The sequence below is a fragment of the Danio rerio genome, chromosome 23, assembly GCF_049306965.1.
Source record: "Danio rerio strain Tuebingen ecotype United States chromosome 23, GRCz12tu, whole genome shotgun sequence".
Lineage (NCBI taxonomy): Eukaryota > Metazoa > Chordata > Actinopteri > Cypriniformes > Danionidae > Danio > Danio rerio.
In genome coordinates, this window is record NC_133198.1 from 28,923,248 (window position 1) to 28,942,042 (window position 18,795).

General features: G+C 35.0%; 1 protein-coding gene across 6 annotated transcripts in view; it reads left to right on the forward strand.

Moving 5' to 3' along the window:
- The window catches only part of ccn5 (cellular communication network factor 5), a 30,509-nt gene that overhangs the window by 2,057 nt on the left and 9,657 nt on the right, over window positions 1-18,795 (forward strand). Inside the window, exons 2-7 of one of the 6 annotated variants that reach the window (XM_073937898.1) lie at window positions 971-1,140; window positions 2,239-2,330; window positions 10,402-10,696; window positions 11,561-11,660; window positions 14,844-15,226; window positions 16,927-17,143. In XM_073937898.1, the coding sequence (XP_073793999.1) occupies window positions 15,041-15,226; window positions 16,927-17,143 (403 nt within the window). In that variant the 5' untranslated portion in view covers window positions 971-1,140; window positions 2,239-2,330; window positions 10,402-10,696; window positions 11,561-11,660; window positions 14,844-15,040. 6 annotated transcript variants of the gene reach the window in all.

The following is an 18,795-nucleotide window of genomic DNA, read 5'->3' on the forward strand; positions in this document are numbered from 1 at the left end:
ATTATTTCGAAATAAAAATCACTCTTGACATAACCTGAATTTCTTCCTTGTATTTTCTGAAGATCTATAAAGATCATTGTAACTCTAGTCATTTTTCAGTTGTCATTTTTATTTTCTGATTTCATTTTAAGCATTTAGTGTGTGTCACTGGTGTGATCTCCTTTATTGTTAAGGATTTGTAAAAACTAGAAAATATATGGACTATTCTAGTTCACTTAATGAGTATACTACTGCGATCATCAACGTGGATAAATACCTTGCAGTGGACATTTTGTAATGTGCATTTTCATAAAACCTGTCACTGGTGGTAATGTCACTGGTGTTACTTTACTTCTGGGTAACACCGCTGAAGATCATTATGTTTCTCACTGGTGATTCATTGTGTCACTGTGGTGTTGTGTTTTTCCCCATCACATTATAAAAATGTGTAGAGATGCATAGTAATTAAAGGATAATCATTTTACATCAACTGAATTCTGCTACACTCAAGATTTATGATTTAATGGATTGTGACATTACTTGTTTATTAACGTTTTTTAAATATTTCCATAGTTATAGCAAATGTATGGCTGCAGGAATTAGCTAACATCGTTCGATTACACTTTTAACAGACCTGATTATACAAATAAAAACTAATTTTCATATTTGTTGCATAATAATTTATTTCTGTAACTGATTTACTGAGAAAAAAATCAAGAAATGATATTTAAAAACTCTAATATTGCCAAAAAACATTATTGTGTATTATCGTTATTTTATTTATTTAAATGTAATTTGTAATTATAAAATAATTTTTTCTACACAAACTATAAACGAACAATGGTTAATTTTTGTAAGGACAGGGGCTAACTTTGGGCAATTCTGTAAGGAGGCTTAGTCTTTAAATTTTAGAGACTTGTTGGACTGTCTGTGTCTGTCATATGCATTTTCACTTATTGAACATGGGAAATTGCCTCTCTTTTGGTCATAGAATGTCTGAGAAGTGACTTGGTGATTGGTGATTGTCCGTGTTTGTTTTGGTGCAGTGTGAATGGGCCCTTTGAACTTTTATTAAGGCCTATTCATATCACAGTGATGTAAACACAGCAACAGACGGTTTTGTTGGATCAGTCAAAAGCCTCACCGACTTTCCATGACCCGGCAAGTTCAGCATCTTTAATCATTTCCAACAGACACACCAATCTGACATTTGTTGCTTATCTTTGGTTTGGGTGCAGTTTAAAATAGGCTTTACAGTACAGAACTAGACATACATATTATACATGATATATATATATGTGTGTGTGTGTGTGTGTGTGTGTGTGTGTGTGTGTGTTTGTGTTCTCACTCACTTTATACAGAGTTATTTTCTTTAATCCAAATGAAAATAAAAACATTAAACAACTGGTTAGGTTAGTTTTGATGCCAGAGGCATGTTGCAGGAAACAAGCTGAACAAACTCCGGGTTGCAGAGTAAGTTTCGGGACGACAAATCTAAAGAAATGCAAGCTGGTTAACAGATATCATTAACATGATATTAAATAAAATATCAAATAACACAAGACTGAAGTAAACACAGTTGATGCAGAAAAAGTTTGAGAAGGCAAATTAAAGAAGGCATACTTTGTCAAATCATTGTGTTCATGTAGGTAGGTCAACATACTCAAAAGTCAGCCATTTAAAAAGCTTATAGGATATATTGCAGCTAATTCATATGTTAGTATTTAAATATAAATGCTATTTAAAGTATTGATTTGTATCAAATATGTCAATTTATCAAAGCTAACAGCCAGTTTGCGTCTGAAATCTCTAAACCAGAATAAATCCTGCTCCAGAGCAGGTTAGTTGTGTAGTTATCTGAAGCTGTGAGCGTAGGCTGCAATATACTTTATTGCTTCAACAGGAATCTGCAGGTGTTTTTGTGTTTTTTCTGAGTGAAGTTTATTTATAAAACCCTCTGAAAGAAACAAGAAAGTTACAGTGATTACGAAAACCTGACCAAAAACCAACTCGCCCTGCCTTCTTGAGCCCAAAGATTTAGTGTTTGCTCAAACTAAACAAGAACTTACCCGGGTGAAAAAATAAAACCGACTTTGTGCAACAGGCCTCTGGCTGCTAGTTTAAGCTAGTTCTTGCGGATCATGAGCTGATTAAAGCTGTTTTTTTGGTGTTCTTTCTGGTCAGTAGTAATTTATTCAACAATGATTCTCACATTTTGTTGCTTAAATTGTAATTTAAATACTATTTACTTTCCAACAGAAATTGCATACTGTTATACATTTCAACTGGAACGTCTACAGTAACTGACCACTAGATGTCAGCAGAACGTCAAGTGAGGTGTATTTATTCAAGTAAGTGGAATACTCATTCTGGCTCTATCGAATGCTAATGGTACTGTATATACCTAGACATATACATTAAACATAAATATAGCTTAACCATAGAGTGATTTACCTCAGAAATGTGAACGATTATTTTATTAGATTGATATGACTCGTGTTTGTCATCTTTATTTCTGTTCAAATATTGATATGACATTTGACTATTTTGATTATAATTAAAATGCTGACAAGATGTTTTTGTTTCAGTAGCTCATCATAATCACTGCACAAAATAATTAGCTTAATAATAATTTGTAGTAATATGCATTATAACTACACGCCAGACATGTTAAACAATTTTCTTTCTGACCCCCTGCTGTTAAATCAGTTCCTAAACAACAACCCTTGTTTAACTTGGCCTAATCCTACAACTCAAACCCTGCATGAGGCCACGTGAGCCTTTTTCTGTTTCCCAAGCAGCAAAAACATCCCATTAAATGTGTCATACATCAGTCTGCTGGAACAGTGCTTAAGAATGTGGTAGCACCATGCTTTCTATAAATCCCTCAGAGCGCTCCATGCTATTAAGTCATGGACAGAGATGTAAAGCTTTTGAGCAGATGTAAAAACATTCTTTTTTTCCATTCTCCATCTCTTCCCTGTCTAATGGATAACGGCACCACTGTTTGTTTTTCATGCCTTTGTGAAATCACTCGAAACTCTCATCAGATATGACTAATATGCTTGCCAAATGAGATTCAACCGTGTCTGCTGTTGAATCAATAAGGTGTTGTTTAGTTTTAAATTAAACCATTTACATTTCCTGATTCTTATGAAAGACATTTCATGCTAACATACTTTTATGTCAGTAAACTTATGCGTTCATGTTAAAAAGGGGTTTTCGGGCATTACAGGTCAAGGATATCTAGTTTTTTAGCTAAAGAGCAGAATATCCGCTAAAAATATTGACTCTGCTGACCACATGTTAGGAAGCAGCTGCTGTGGTGAATCTATCCCTTGTCTTGTGTTTATTAGTTCTTGCTTATTTTAAGGCATAAGCTCCAGTAATGGAAATGTGTTGTTATTTTAGTCTTATTAAACCAAGTGTATTTAGATTTTTTTCAGCTGCTATTAACCTTGTCAACTGTATGATCTAGGTATTGTTTGGGAATAATTATTAATTTTGATACCCCCAACATACGTGGTGTCAAATAATGATGTATTTTATGAGTGGTGAGAGTATAAATGGTATGGCTATGTTTTTTTGGAGATTATCTGTATGTTGTCAATGGGTCTCATGGAGTAAATGAACCACTTTCCCATGACATTTAAAAACAAATATTGTAATGTGGAAAAAGTTCAAACTCCAAATTGAATATCATAGTTTTATGTATCAGGACATCATAGGAAGAACTATATGGTCCTTCTTGGCAGGTCTTAAAATTTGTAAGATAAAATTTAAGATGTTCAACATCTCACTGGATCATTATTCATTTAACAAAAACAAAAAAACGCAAGATAAAAAAAACAGTAGTGACAAAAATATGAAACATGATTCAGACGCCCCTTTTAGCAGTGATTACTCATAGCAGTCATTTTTCTGTATTACCTTATCAATGTTTCAGATCATTCTGGGGGAGTTTTTCAGTCAGGATGATGTCTGAACTGACTGGACTATTGCAACTAGTCCTGTGACAATCTATATATTTTAGTAAGAAAAATATAGAAAATTAAAATTTTCTTAAAAATAAAAATGTTATCTATATGTAACTTATTGCACAGCACATGGATATGACCTCAGTCATTTTTGTTGTTGCAATACACACTCATCGGCCACTATATTAGGTACACCAAGTACCAGGTTAAACCCCATTTTGCCTTCAGAACTGCCCTAAATTTTCATTGCATATGTTCAACAAGGTACTGGAAATACTCCTCAGAGATTTTGGTCCATATTGACATGATAGCACGCAGTTGCTGCAGATTTGTCAGCTGCACATCAATGATGAGAATCTCTCGTTCCACCACATCCTAAAGGTGCTCTATTGGATTGAGCTCTGGTGACTATGGAGGCCATGAGAGTACAGTCAACTAATTTTCATGTTTAAGAAACCAGTCCGAGATGATTTGCTCTTCATTACGTGGCATGTTATCATGCTGGAAGTAGCCATCAGAAGATGGGTACACTGTGGTCATAAAAGGATGAACATGGTAAGCAACAATACTCAGGCTGTGGCATTGACACGATGCTTAATTGGTACTAATTGGCCCAAAGTGTAACTATATAATATAGCCACCACCAGCAGCCAGAACCGTTGATACAAGGCAGGATGGACGTCAAATCCTAACCCTACCATCCGAATGTTGCAGGAGAAATTAAGACACATCAGACCAGGCAACATTTTTTCCGGTCTTCTGCAGTTTGAACTGCAGCAGATTATCTACAAGCCCAAATGCATTGAGTTGCAGCCATGTTATTGACAGATTCAAAATTTGCATTAATGAGCAGTTGAAGGGCAGCCTGTGGCCCAGTGGGTAGCACAATCACTTCACAGAAAGAAGGTCACTGGTTCGAGCCCTGACTGGGTCAGTTGGCATTTCTGTGTGGAGTTTGAATGTTCTCACCGTGTTCATGTGGGTTTCCTTTGGGGGCTCCGGTTTCCCCCGCAAGTCCAAAAACATGTGAAATTGGTGAATTGGGAAAGCTAAAAACTGTCCGTAGTGTATGTGTGTAAATTAATGTGTATAAATGTTTCCAAGTCATGGGTTGCAGCTGGAAAGGCATCCGCTGTGTAAAACAAATGCTGGATAAGTTGGTGATTCATTCCGCTGTGGCGACCCCAGATTAATAAAGGGACTAAACTGAAAAGAAAATAAATAAATGAATAAACAGTTGGACAGCTGTACCTAATAAAGTGGCCGGTGAGCAATTATCACCCATACATTAAAAAAAAAAAATTTAAAATCAATTCTAACAACATTTTGGCTGATTGTGCATCATCTCTATTGGAGGTGTCAGTGTCAGTATGGTTAAAAAACAAAATAGTAATTACGATAAATAATTTTAATAAATTGGCAACACGGAAGCGCAGTAGGTAGTGCTGTCGCCTCACAGCAAGAAGGTCGCTGGTTCGAGCCTCGGCTGGGTAAGTTGGCATTTCTGTGTGGAGTTTGCATGTTCTCCCCACGTTTGCGTGGGTTTCCTTCGGGTGCTCCGGTTTCCCCCTACAGTCTAAAGACGTGGTACAGATGAATTGGCTAGGCTAAATTGTTCGTAGTGTATGAGTGTGAATGTGTGTGTATTGATGGTTTGCAGCTGGAAGGGAATCCGCTGTGTAAAACATCTGCTCCATAAGTTGGCGGTTCATTACGCTGTGGTCCCCCAGATAAATAAAGGAACTAAGCCGAAAATAAAATAATGAATGAATGAATTTTAATATCTACTAACTGAAAATAGATATTGTGCCAGTTATTGCAACCTCTGTTACTTTTTCTGCTATTTTACCTTTTCTGATATTATATTGTCATTCTGACATTATATAATGATAGACATCAAATGGTCTTAAAATGACAATAATATCGTTTATCGCAATATACTTTGGGGCAATTTATCGCACAACCAAAAATAGATATTCTACAGGCCTAATTGCAACAATTAGATTTGTAGATCTGTTGTAGATTTGCAAGTGTGCTTGGGATCATTGTCTTGTTACACAATTCATTTTTACATTAGCAGTTAGATGGGGATTGTGTTAACACATATCTAAAGGCTCCTTTTTGTGAATCTGTGTGATCAGGGAATATTTTCAAAGCTTTTTTGTTTCTATGTGAAACTTTGCATAAACCCTAAAAAAATAAAACCCTAAAGAAAAAATGGTTAAGGTCATGGTGAGAAACAACGTGGAACGTTCACACTTACTGATGTGGAAAAATTGTCAAGAGATTTCCAAACTATCTTCATTTGTGGTGCACACACAACTGCTGTAAATTTCAACGTGACTCTTGAAATGTACACTGAAAGATTTCACAGATTGAGTTGAAATATTTTAATATTCCCTTCTAGGCGGTTACCGGGCTCTTCCCATAAAGCTGTTAGCGCTTGTGGGTGTGTGTGCAGTCTGACATCTATCCTGTGATTGACAGATAGGCTACTTCTCAAACGTCATTAGTGACCCTTGCTCTGGACGGTGTTCTTATCAGTAATCAAAGGCTTTCCTGTTACAGCTCTTGCAGTTTCACACATCTAGTCAGAATTCCTGGAACATAGGTATCATTTCCTCCACTCAAACACACTTCTAGTTTGCCTTTTTTAGAGGGTGATTTGTCATTGCTGCACATCTGGGCAGCATCTGCTAATAATGTGAGAGAGGTCTGTTCAGAAGAAAGGAAAAAAGTACACAACCTGGAAGCTTTAATGTTTTACTTTGCATGCAGTGATTTTTATAGTGAACAAAGCACCAGTGACATCAACCAATTCAACCAAGAGGATATATATAAAAAAAAATTGTATAAACATATTAAACATTTTGTTACTGGTCCCTTGAATGCTGTGTTCTAATAATAGTTGCACTAGCCTACTAAAAACTGAATATAGTATACCATATAGCACTCATCTGACAGTATGCACTCATCAGTATAGCCCACATGGAAAGAACCTATGTGAAGATATTTGCACATATACTAAACCTATATGCAGTATATGCTCATATATGTCACATGTAGGCAAAATCAGGTGCATATATGTGCATTTACAGGCCATATACAGTTGAAGTCAGAATTATTAGCCCCCCTATGATTTTTAGCCCCCCAAATTATGTTTAACAGAGCAAGGAAATTTTCACAGGATGTCTGCTAATATTTTTTTTCTGGAGAAAGTTTAATTGTTTTATTTCGGCTAGAATAAAAGCAATTATAAAAACATCAAAAACATTTTACGTTCACAATTATTAGCCCCCTAGCTATTTTTTTTTCTCGATAGACTACAGAACAAACCATAGTTTTACAATAACTTGCATAATTACCCTAACCTGCTGTTGCGATGGGGGGTGACACTGAAAACAGAAGGTTTGGATCCACATGCAGGTTTATTCAAAGTCAGGCAAGCGATGGTCAGCACAGGTGCAAACAGGTGTGTGAGGACAATCCAGAATCACAGTCGAATACAGGGAAGAGGTCAGAAAGGCAGGCGGCAGGCAAAGACAAAGAGGCTAACAAGGCTAACGGTCGGTAGTACACAAGAAAACAAGACTGGGAAACACGTTGTAATGCTACTGTGACAGAAAACAAGACTCGGCCAACTGGATAGGTGAATGAGTGGCTTAAGTAGTGAGTGAAATCAGTCTCTGACAAGGCTCAGGTGGTGAGAATGTAATCAGTCTAGATGAGTGAGCATGTGTGAGTGTGACCGGAGAGCATGTATGAATATGTAGTCCAGGAGAAGGCGGAAGTGTAGTCTATGGTTATTGTGTGGGAGAACCAGCGATCGCTGGTTATCATAACGCCTGCCTAGTTAACTTAACTAACCTAGTTAAGCCTTTAAAAGTCACTTTAAGCTGTATAAAAGTGTCTTGAAAAATATCTAGTCCAATATTATTTACTGTCATCATGGCAAAAATAAAATAAATTAGTTATTAGAAATGAGTTATTAAAACTATTAAGTTTAGAAATGTGTTAAACAGAAATTGGAGGAAAAATATAAACAGGGGAGCTAATAATTTAAGGGTTGGGGGGGGGGGGTAATAATTCTGACTTCAACTGTAGGTCTCCTGTATTGCTTCTTTATATCCACATATAAACCCTACATGTATATACAAGATATGTCTTCTGTATAGCTCATATCTCACTTTGGCAACTGTCATACGTGATGCTTAGCTCATTTTTTCTATTATCAAGGCAATAACTAAAGTACTAACTAAAGAAATGCAAAATATGTATGCATGTGCGAACACTGGAAATTGGCATCACAAGTAATTGAATTGAACTATTGCAAATAAGTGAGGCGAGATGAAAAAGTTATGGTCTACACTTTATCCTGAAACATTTACAAGGTCAATTCTCTGTTGTATCAAGATAGTGGAAAAGAAGGAAATCTATAACAAAATGGTTTGTAGTTTTTTTTTATTCTGTTTTTTTTTTTTTGTCTTGTTTTTGTTCTTGTACTTTATATTTTTCTTGTACTTTTGGATTGTTCTAAAGTAAATAAAAATGGTAAATATATACATAGTTTCCCAGGAATGGGTTGCGGCTGGAAGGGCATTGGCTGTGAAAAAATGTGCTGGATAAGTTATCGGTTCATTCCGCTGTGGCTACCCCGGATTAATAAAGGGACTAAGCCGACAAGAAAATGAATGAATATCTACATAGGCTTTTATTTATGTTGTCTAACATTTTTAAATAATTTTAATAATAGCAATTTTAATAATTGTACTTGGTAAACATAGGTGAACATAGAGTTGAACATACAGTTGAAGTCATAATTATTAAACCCCCTAAATTATTAGCTCCCCTATAAATTTTTTCCCCAATTTCTATTTAACGGAGAGCAGATTTTTTTCAACACATTTCTGAACATTATAGTTTTAATAACTTATTTCTAATAACTGATTCGTTTTAGCTTTGCCATGAGGACTAAATAATATTTAACTAGATGTTTTTCAAGACACTTTTATACATGACATTTAAAGGCTTAACTAGGTTAACTAGGCAGGTCAGGGTAATTAGGCAAGTTATTGTATTGTATAATGATTTGTTCTTTAGACTATCAAAAATAAAAATTTGCTTAAAGAGGCTAATAATTTTGATCTTGACATTTTTAAACTGCTTTTATTGTAGCTAAAATAAAACAAAAAAGACTTTCTCCAGGAGAAAAAATATTATCAGACATACTGTGAAAATTTCCGTGCTCTGTTTAACATAATTTGAGAAATATTTAAAAAAGAAAAAAAATATTAAGGGAGGCTTATAATTCTTAATTCAAAAGTATATAGGTACATGTATGCATGTAATGTACAAATATATGTACCAAGGTTATTATGGTTAACGAAAACGAACGAAAAAAACGATTGTTTTGCAATCCCACTACAGTGTGAATGGTTATGTAGGAATTCATGTCACTTTCACATCATTTTTAATCAACACATCTCATCTTTCTGTACTGGTTTGTGCTGCAAACGTTCTCCACTTCTCAGTGGCATAGCAGAATAGCACACTGGACAAATACTTGACCCCAAAAATTAAAGGTTGTTTACATGAAAGGTACACAGTACACAGCAGATCTCACAACATAACTTACAATTAAAGAGATACAAAGATAGCGTAAGCTCTACTATAAAAGTTCTGGCTGTCCTATTAGACAGCACTTTAACCTTTGAAAATAATATATCCCATGTCACAAAAACTGCCTTCTTTCATCTGAGAAAAATCACCAAGTTACGAAGTATGCTATCCATCTCAGATGCAGAAAAGATAGTTCATGCTTTTATGACTTCTAGACTGGATTACTGTAATTCTCTGTTCGCTGGTTGCCTAGCATTCCCTATTAACAAACTTCAGCCAGTACAAAATGCAGCTGCCAGAGTTCCAATCAGGTTTAGAAAATATGATCATATCACCCCAATTTTATCCTCGTTACACTGGCTGCCTGTTAAGTTTCATATTGATTTAAAAATATTACTTCTTACCTATAAAGCTTTAAATAATCTAGCTCCTGTTTATCTAACCAACCTGCTCTTTACGATCTCAAAACTCAGGGCTTCTGGTAGTACTAATAATAGCAAAGTTGAATAAAAGGGGTCAAGCCTTCTTATTTATGGCTCCTAAACTCCTAAAAAGCAATTAAACACAGGCATAAAGTTGAAGAGAAATTGTGTGGAAACTAGACAAGGATGAGTCTTTCTATTATGGATGTGCTGCCTGTATACAGTGATTGAATAATTAAAGGATTAGTTCACCTAAACATGAAAATGTTGTTATTATACTCATCCTCAGTGCATCACTTAGTGGTATGATACATGAATGTGCCCCACACAGGTTTTTGCATCTCGTTTATATACACTATGAACAGCAGCTACAATTATTCTCTTTATTCTCTATTTCCAAATAGGGATACTCATCCTGAGGCCCTCAAACTTTGCAGCGCCACTGATTCGATCCAAGACCAGCGACGAGATGATCCGTAGGTTTCCATAATCCTGGATTAGGCTGTATCCTGAGCAGCTGCTGTGGTAGTCATGGAGGAGTGGAGAGCATGAGGATGATTCCTGTGACGCTCCAGAGACAGACGAGTCTTCGCTGAGGTCCAGCATTCTCCAGCCTCCGGCGCCTAGACTGCAGCTCTGCACAAGACGTTTGGCCATAGGAGAAATGGTCGTGCCCAACTGAGCCTGGTTTCTCTTGAGGTTTTTTAATTCTTCACATTCGCCAATTGCTGAAGTTTTTTCCTTGCCGCTGTCGTCACTGGCTTGCATAGTTCAGGATCTGTTGAGCTGCGCATCGATGGATTTGCTCTTCAGTGTTTGGACTCTCAACAGTGATTATTAACCACACTGAACTGAGCTAAACTGAATTTAACTTAAACACTGAAAACTGAACTACACTGTTTCAATTTACTAAGATCTAAAGCTGCTTTGACACAATCTACATTGTAAAAGCGCTATACAAGTACAGGTGAATTGAATTGAATCCTCATATTGCTCCAATCCCCCGTTTCATTTGTTTTTCTTCAGATCACAAATTAGGATATTTTGGGTGAAATCCGAGAACTCTTTCATCATCTATATAGTAAAGGTCCCGAGATGTTCAAGGTTCCAAAAAGAAACCAAAACCTTTGTCAAAACATTCCATGTCACTTCAGTGTTTCAACTGTAATCACATGAAGCTCCAAGAACACTTTTGGCAAAATAAAAACGTAAATATGACTTGCATGATGAAACATATAAAACTTATGATTTGGTCTTTAGCTTTGTTTGTTTGTTTGTTTGTTTGTTTGTTTGTTTGTTTGTTTTAAAATATGATTTGTAATTTTTTATCTAATAATTGTCAAATTAGTAATACTTATTACCACATTTCCAGTTTCCAGTCATTAACTACAGTAAGACGTGTTTCAGTTGAGGCCAAATTCTTCCAACCTCAAAGGCAAATCATAGGTTTTGTTAATATTAAGTTCAAGGAATTGTCTGGCGAAGCTCTAGAAATGTTAGAATTATGCTCTGTTTGTCTGGTCAAGCATGTTAATTCATCAAAGTAATTCTTCTTTATTACAGGGTGTGTGGTAACAGGATCTAATATGAAGAAAAGGAAATTGGAAAGGTCCTAAGCCAATTCCCTGAAGATCGCATCACAGGAACTGGGATGAATGAAAAAGTAAGAGATGAGATTACTAAAATAATGAGGCTTACGGACCACAGCATTTTCCTTTAATGAAACCAATTGCACCACACGGAGAGAGCTTTCCCGCTATGACTGTAGATTCACTATTACTGTATTGCTCTATCATTTATATTAAGGTTTTTACCATGTTGTATTAAATTAGGTATCAAATAAAAGCACCCCTGCCCACATTGTTAGTGCATGAATCAGATCTTCCCTTTTCAATTTTTCTGTGAATTTAAGTCAGTTCCTGGGTACTCTGCAAGCATAGAAACAGTTCAGTGCATGTATTTCACTTTAAGCGAAAACTTTTCCATGAGACATTGTTGGGCTAGTTTTAAACCACACAACTGGCTGAAATTTGCACGTGAATAAGGGAGTTTTTGTTCCACATCTGCTTCTCTTGCTCAGTTAATCTCTTAACATTTAAACAATATTTTTTTTATGAATAACCCTTCCAGAATAATTTAACACATTTCCGACACAAAACATGTTTTCACTGGACTTTGATGAATGTTTATTTAACCACATTTACAGGATAGTCATGTTTAGATTACCTTGTCCTTCACTATTAAAACAAAAATCTCTGCATAACATGACAGACTAACACAATATTTTTTTATTCTGAATATGATTACTGTGTTTTGCATAAAAGTTTGAATGCTTTGTATCCAAAAAGGCCTCTAACGGTGATTTTGTACATTCCAAGCATTTGTGATTTTTGGAAAGGATGTATAAAATAAAAGAGTGGCTGAAGAGAATTTTGAGGCCGAACTAATATCCACTCTACTTTTGCTGTATCTGGCAGGCCACATGTGTTCCAGCTGAATTATCAAAAGCTGTGGTATTTGTAAAAGTGAATTTCCCGTCTAGGTCTATTTTTAAACAGTCATTCCCAGTGGGTCATCCTGCAGCGCAATGGGATTGTTTTGTCTGAGCACTTGACGTGAAAAATGTAATATGTCTTTTTTTAAAAAGCTAAAAAAAAAACGTTCAGTGCCACCCACAGTTTAAACCCAAGCACAGATTCGATGCTAAATTGAAGTGTTTTAACCCTTGTGTGCTGTTCAAATTGACTAGCCTTTTGTTATGTTTGTAAGTTAAACTGCTGTAAAAATGCATCAGATAAATATTTTTTTCAAAAGGTTTTGCATAAATCTGTTAACAAACCTCAGTCCTGATCAAAATGACCAAATGTTTTTAAAATTACAGGATTTTAACTCTTTAATTGCCAAATTCTTAAATTTGGTCACTGATTTGGTGAAAAGAACACACAAAATGACGTATTGTCAGTATAAAAAGTAACTGTGAACTGGATTTTTTTATCTTTTGTCACAGTCTTGGACATGTGAAACAACATTGCGTTTGAGGCTTTGTTTTTGATTGATCTTAATTTTTCCTCCCTAATTTACTGTTGGTGACTGTTTTAGCCCCATTGACTTCCATTATAAGCACATTTGATGGTGCATAAATATACAGTCTTTTATTTACTCCATGTAGTTCTGAGAGCTGAGATGCATATTTTGATTTTCTTAGACACATCAAGGTTAGTGAGCAAAGGTCACTCTCACACACTTACAGACACACATAAACACTTTAATTTGGTGTTATACAGTACTCCTTAAAAATCCAAAAACTAAGCTTTTTTGCACACCTATCTAAAAGGTTAATGGTTCCAACTGATGATCAACCGTTAAAATGACGTTTACCTCTTTCCAACAGGGAAAACCACCAACAATTAAAAATGCAAAATTATATGGTGCCATGGTTTTGCAATCAAAAAACAATGTGGTTATAATAGAAGTCAATGGGGCAAAAACAGCCACCAACAGTAATTTAGGGGAAAAAATTTAATTAATCAACAACAATGCATCAAAGACAATGTTGTTTTACATGTTCAAAACTGTGATTAAAGGTTAAAAAATAGTCCACAATTACTTTTTATATTGAAAATACGTTATTTTGTGTGTGTTTTTCACCAAATAGGACATCATATGAACTTTTATGAAAGTTAAAATCCTGAATTTTTCTAAATAAAAATATTTATCTGATGCATTTTTACAGCAGTTTAATTCAGTGAATATTTTCATCCCAAAGATAATAAAAGGCTAGTAAATTTGCTCAGGGTGTATTGTTGAGTTTCTTTAAAAATCCAAAGCATTTTCTCAAAATATGTGTAAGAAATAAGATTTGTTACCAAAATAATTCCACTGGCTGAAACAGAGAGAAAGTGATGACCAATTTAAGACTCAAAATTACCCCAGAGTGGATGAAAACATCTCCAACAGTACATAAGGGTTAAAGTGTAAATAACAATAGTTTCAATTAGGTTTTGGTAGCTTGACATTGCATAACAGATTTCAAAGAGTGTGTTTTTGGTAGCAGTATCATTATAGTTTCTGTATAAAGTCCAAAACCTGAAAACAACATTTTTCTTCGTATCTCTGAGCCATGTGGCAAAAATGTGAGTAAATCTTTTCTCGGGGATTCATATAATAAACTCAGTCAGTACTTTTAATAATTCAATTGGTTCATTCTGAAATCAAATAATCTCTCATTATGAGTCATTGAATCACTTATTTCAATTAAATAAAACAACTTATTAATTCATTCAAGCATTTTAAGAGATCCAACCCACCCTGGCCATATTCTGCTCACGCTCTAGCAATCAGGCAGGCGTTTAAGAAGCCTGAGAAGCAAATCAGTGCGGTTTTGTGATAGTTTTTATCCTGTCATTATAAGACTTTTGAATAATACCATATTTTAAATACTATTGATAGCTTGTATGTAAAAATAAATCAATAAATAGTTAAATTAGCACAAATTGTTAAAATTATAACTATTATGACAAACTGTGCAATAGTTATTTAAGTATTAAATAATTCCTTTCTGTGATTTTTTTATATTTATATATAACTATATTATATTTTATATAACTATATTTTTATATATTTATAAAATTATAAAAGCTTATTTATAATGTTCGATTTTTATAGTGTGTGATGTTTTTTATGTTCTTGTTGGGTCTGATATATATATATATATATATATATATATATATATATATGTGTGTGTGTGTGTGTGTGTGTGTGTGTGTGTGTGTGTGTGTGTGTGTGTGTGTGTGTGTGTGTGTATAAATTCCACTTATGTATATATATATAATTCAACAAACAACAGCTCAGGAAACTTGGATGTGGCTGAGAGCAATCCTACGGTCCCGCTTTTCTTCCAGAAGTCCATGTTTCATCACTGCACACCAGAGCAGGCGAGTGGAGGGAGAAAATCATTTCTGCTTGTGGAAATGGGCAACGGAGATGTGGAATTCGAAACATTTCTGATCCCGGTCCAGCCACTGTTTACCCTGCAGTCAGGCTATGACATCAGAGCGAGGACTTTATAAAAGTGCTTGTGCACAGAGCCAGGCAGCGAGCAAACACTTACACAAGCTGAAAATCTCATTGTGGTGGAACATATTGCAGAACGTAATGGACAGGCAGCTGAGAGACAAAAGGACTGGAGAGCTGGTGGCATGGACACTGCTGTTTTACCTGAGCTCGCAGGTGAGAATCACATGATTGTTTGACACTTTTTGATGTCTGTTTAGCTCTGCTTGCAAATTGTGATGATTGGAGATTCTCATTGAAGAGATAGTTCAGTGGTTTTTATCAGGGGCTTTTTGTTGGAAGTTTTTTTGTTTCAGAAACTATTATTAAACAGGGGTTTTTCTCTTGAAACCAAATGCAGTGGAAAATAGTGTTTAATTAAGTGATTTCTTTTTTACAAATGGAATATTTTATATGCTTGTCTAGCTCTAACACTTTATAGCAACTAAAAGAAGGTTTTTATTGATTTAAAACCATGAAATGCATATTGTCATTTACAATAAAGGAAGACATGTTTGCTTTTGCTTCCTTTCTATGCATATTATCAGTATTAAAGGTGCCATAGAGTGCATGAAATTAATATGTTAAAATGTTTTCTGATATATAAAGAGTATGTGGCTAACTGTAGGTAAATGCAAAAACGTCTATAGAAAGTTTTTATATGCTCACTTATAACCACAGGAATTATACCTGAATTGAAAATCTTTAGGTTTTGACCATATTTGGAAGGGTTGTGAATATTAATGAGCTCTGCTTCGCTGATGCTTTGCAGCTCATACACAATGTGATGTATACTCTGAAATACACATGCAAAATATTCATACTTTATTTGTATAAAATATTTTAACAAATTGAAAAGATGTTAAATCTTTTTTACTTAAGTGGAGGCTTCTTTTATTAGGAGTGAATTAACAATTTTTTGTGCCACCAAAGTAACCTAGTTTGCTCCTGAGTTGTGGATGAAATAATGGCTTAATTATAATTATATTTGACAAAAGGGGTTGACAGAGATGTTTTCAGAGTTGTTTTTGTGGCATTTATGTGAAAACATAGACAGTAATTAATATCAATCTCTCCGTAAACAGAATTTTTGAAATATATTGCCATCCATTCACTTTGTGAAAATTATACTAATTGCTGAGTGACACAATGCACAAACATGCATATTATTATTTGATTCGTTACAATGGTATACATTGTCATTACATAGTCACATGCTGAAGCTAAGCAGCGCTGCGCCCGGTCAGTACCTGGATGGGAGACCACATGGGAAAGCTAAGTTGCTGCCGGAAGTGGTGTTAGTGAGGCCAGCAGGAACACTCAAACTGTGGTCTGTGTGGGTCCTAATGCCCCAGTATAGTGAAGGGGACTCAATACTGCTCAGTGAGTGCCGACTTTCGGATGTGATGTTAAATAGAGGTCCTGACTCTCTGTGGTTGTTAAAAATCCCAGGATGTCCTTCGAAAGGAGTAGGGGTTTAACCCCGCCATCCTGGCCAAATTTGTAACTTAACTTATGTGGTTTCCCCGCTTGCATAAATGTTAATTGTATGTATTATTATAATAATACGTTGAGCTAGTTTTCCAGGAAGTGATGGTTTTATTCTCTTGAACACACACATGTGATGGAAAGTGTGTTATGCTATATTTTTATTTTGCATAATTATGTAATCATTGCCAAGATGGTTGGTTGCTGTTTAACCAAAAATAAAAATTCAGTTAAAGGTGATTTTGAGTGATTAATGTTTGTTGGTTCCAATGAATCACTCTGGATGAATGAATCTGCATGGTTCTCGAGCCACTGGCTGTGTACAATATCTAATGAACTAACTGAGACCTTACCTTACGTAGAGTGTGATGCTGTGTATGCTGTCTTAGGTGTGCTGTCAGCAGTGTGGCAGCTCATGTCAGTGCCAAGGCTCTGTGCCATCCTGTCCAGAAGGAGTTCCTCTCATTCTCGACGGGTGCCAGTGCTGCCAGGTGTGTGCCCGACAGCAGGGGGAGGCCTGCAGTGAGGTGTTTCCCTGTGATGGTCAGCGTGGTCTGCAGTGTGACTACAGCGCCAGCTTTCCTGGAGAGCCGGGAGAGTGTGTCAGTGAGTTTCCACAACCAGATCAATGTTTCAGGTTTCAACATTGTAAAACACAGTTACAACCATAAGATCGTATAGCTGTTATTGACACTGCTGATTTGAATTTGTCTGTATAGGTATTTTATTTATCCTGAGATTGTATTGATTGATTAATTGAATATTGGACAGACAGACAGACAGACAGACAGACAGACAGACAGACAGACAGACAGACAGACAGACAGATAGATAGATAGATAGATAGATAGATAGATAGATAGATAGATAGATAGATAGATAGATAGATAGATAGATAGATAGATAGATAGATAGATAGATAGATAGATAGATAGATAGATAGATAAACACACAGACAGACAGACAAACAGACAGATAGATAGATAGATAGATAGATAGATAGATAGATAGATAGATAGATAGATAGATAGATAGATAGATAGATAGATAGATAGATAGATAGATAGATAGATAGATAGATAGATAGATAGATAGATAGATAGATAGATAGATAGATAGATAAACACACAGACAGACAGACAAACAGACAGATAGATTATTAAAAGAAATATCAAACATAAGTTTTATTTTCACACCTCATGTTATTTCAATAAAACTGCATTTAATTTTTAGATTTGTCATTTTAAGCTATTAAAAATTAGCTTTATTTATTTATAATAATAATAATTCCTTACATTTATATAGTGCTTTTCTGGACACTTAAAGCACTTTGCATATTTTTGGGGGAATCTCCTCATCCACCTCCACTAAATTTTATTTCAGCTGTTGACTTATCATATTAATTTTGCCATAGTTTTACTGATTTGATAATCAATATATCCAACTCAAATTATTCCTTAATAATTGGCGGTTCATTCTGCTGTGGTGACCCATAATAAACAATATTGAATGATTGAATAAAAATTAATGATTGAATTTTTACAAATGTATGTGGATTAAACATAAGACAATTAAGTTGTCCCCCAAAAATACTTAATAATAGTGTTTTTTTTCTCATTTTACTAGTTAGAACAGTCAGCAAAAAGTCATTCACTGTAAAAGAAAAAAAGTAAATAAAAAATGCTGGGTTCCACACAATGGATATGTGTTGGGACAACATGGAACAGTTAAGTCAGTTTTTATAAATGTAAGTAGATTGAATATAAAACAATTACGTTGTTCCATAACAACCTCAAGAATTGAGGTTGGCATTTCTGTGTGGAGTTTGCATGTTCTCCCTGGGTTGGCATGAATTTCCTTCATGTGCTCCGGTTTCCCCAACAGTCTAAAGACCTGCACTTATAGGTGAATTGAATATACAGTTGAAGTCAGAATTATTAGCCCCCCTTTGATTTTTTATTTTATTTTATTTTAAATATTTCCCAAATGGTGTTTATCAAAGCAAGGAAATTTTCACAGTTTGTCTGATAATATTTTTTCTTCTGGATAAAGTCGTATTTGTTTTATTTCGGCAAGAATAAAAGCAGCTTTTAATTTTTAAAAAGCCATTTTAAGGACAAAATGATTAGCCCCTTTAAGCTATATTTTTTTCGATAGTCAACAGAACAAACCATTATTATACAATAACTTGCCTAATTACCCTAGCCTGCCTAGTTAACCTAATTAACCTAGTTAAGCCTTTAAATGGCACTTTAAGC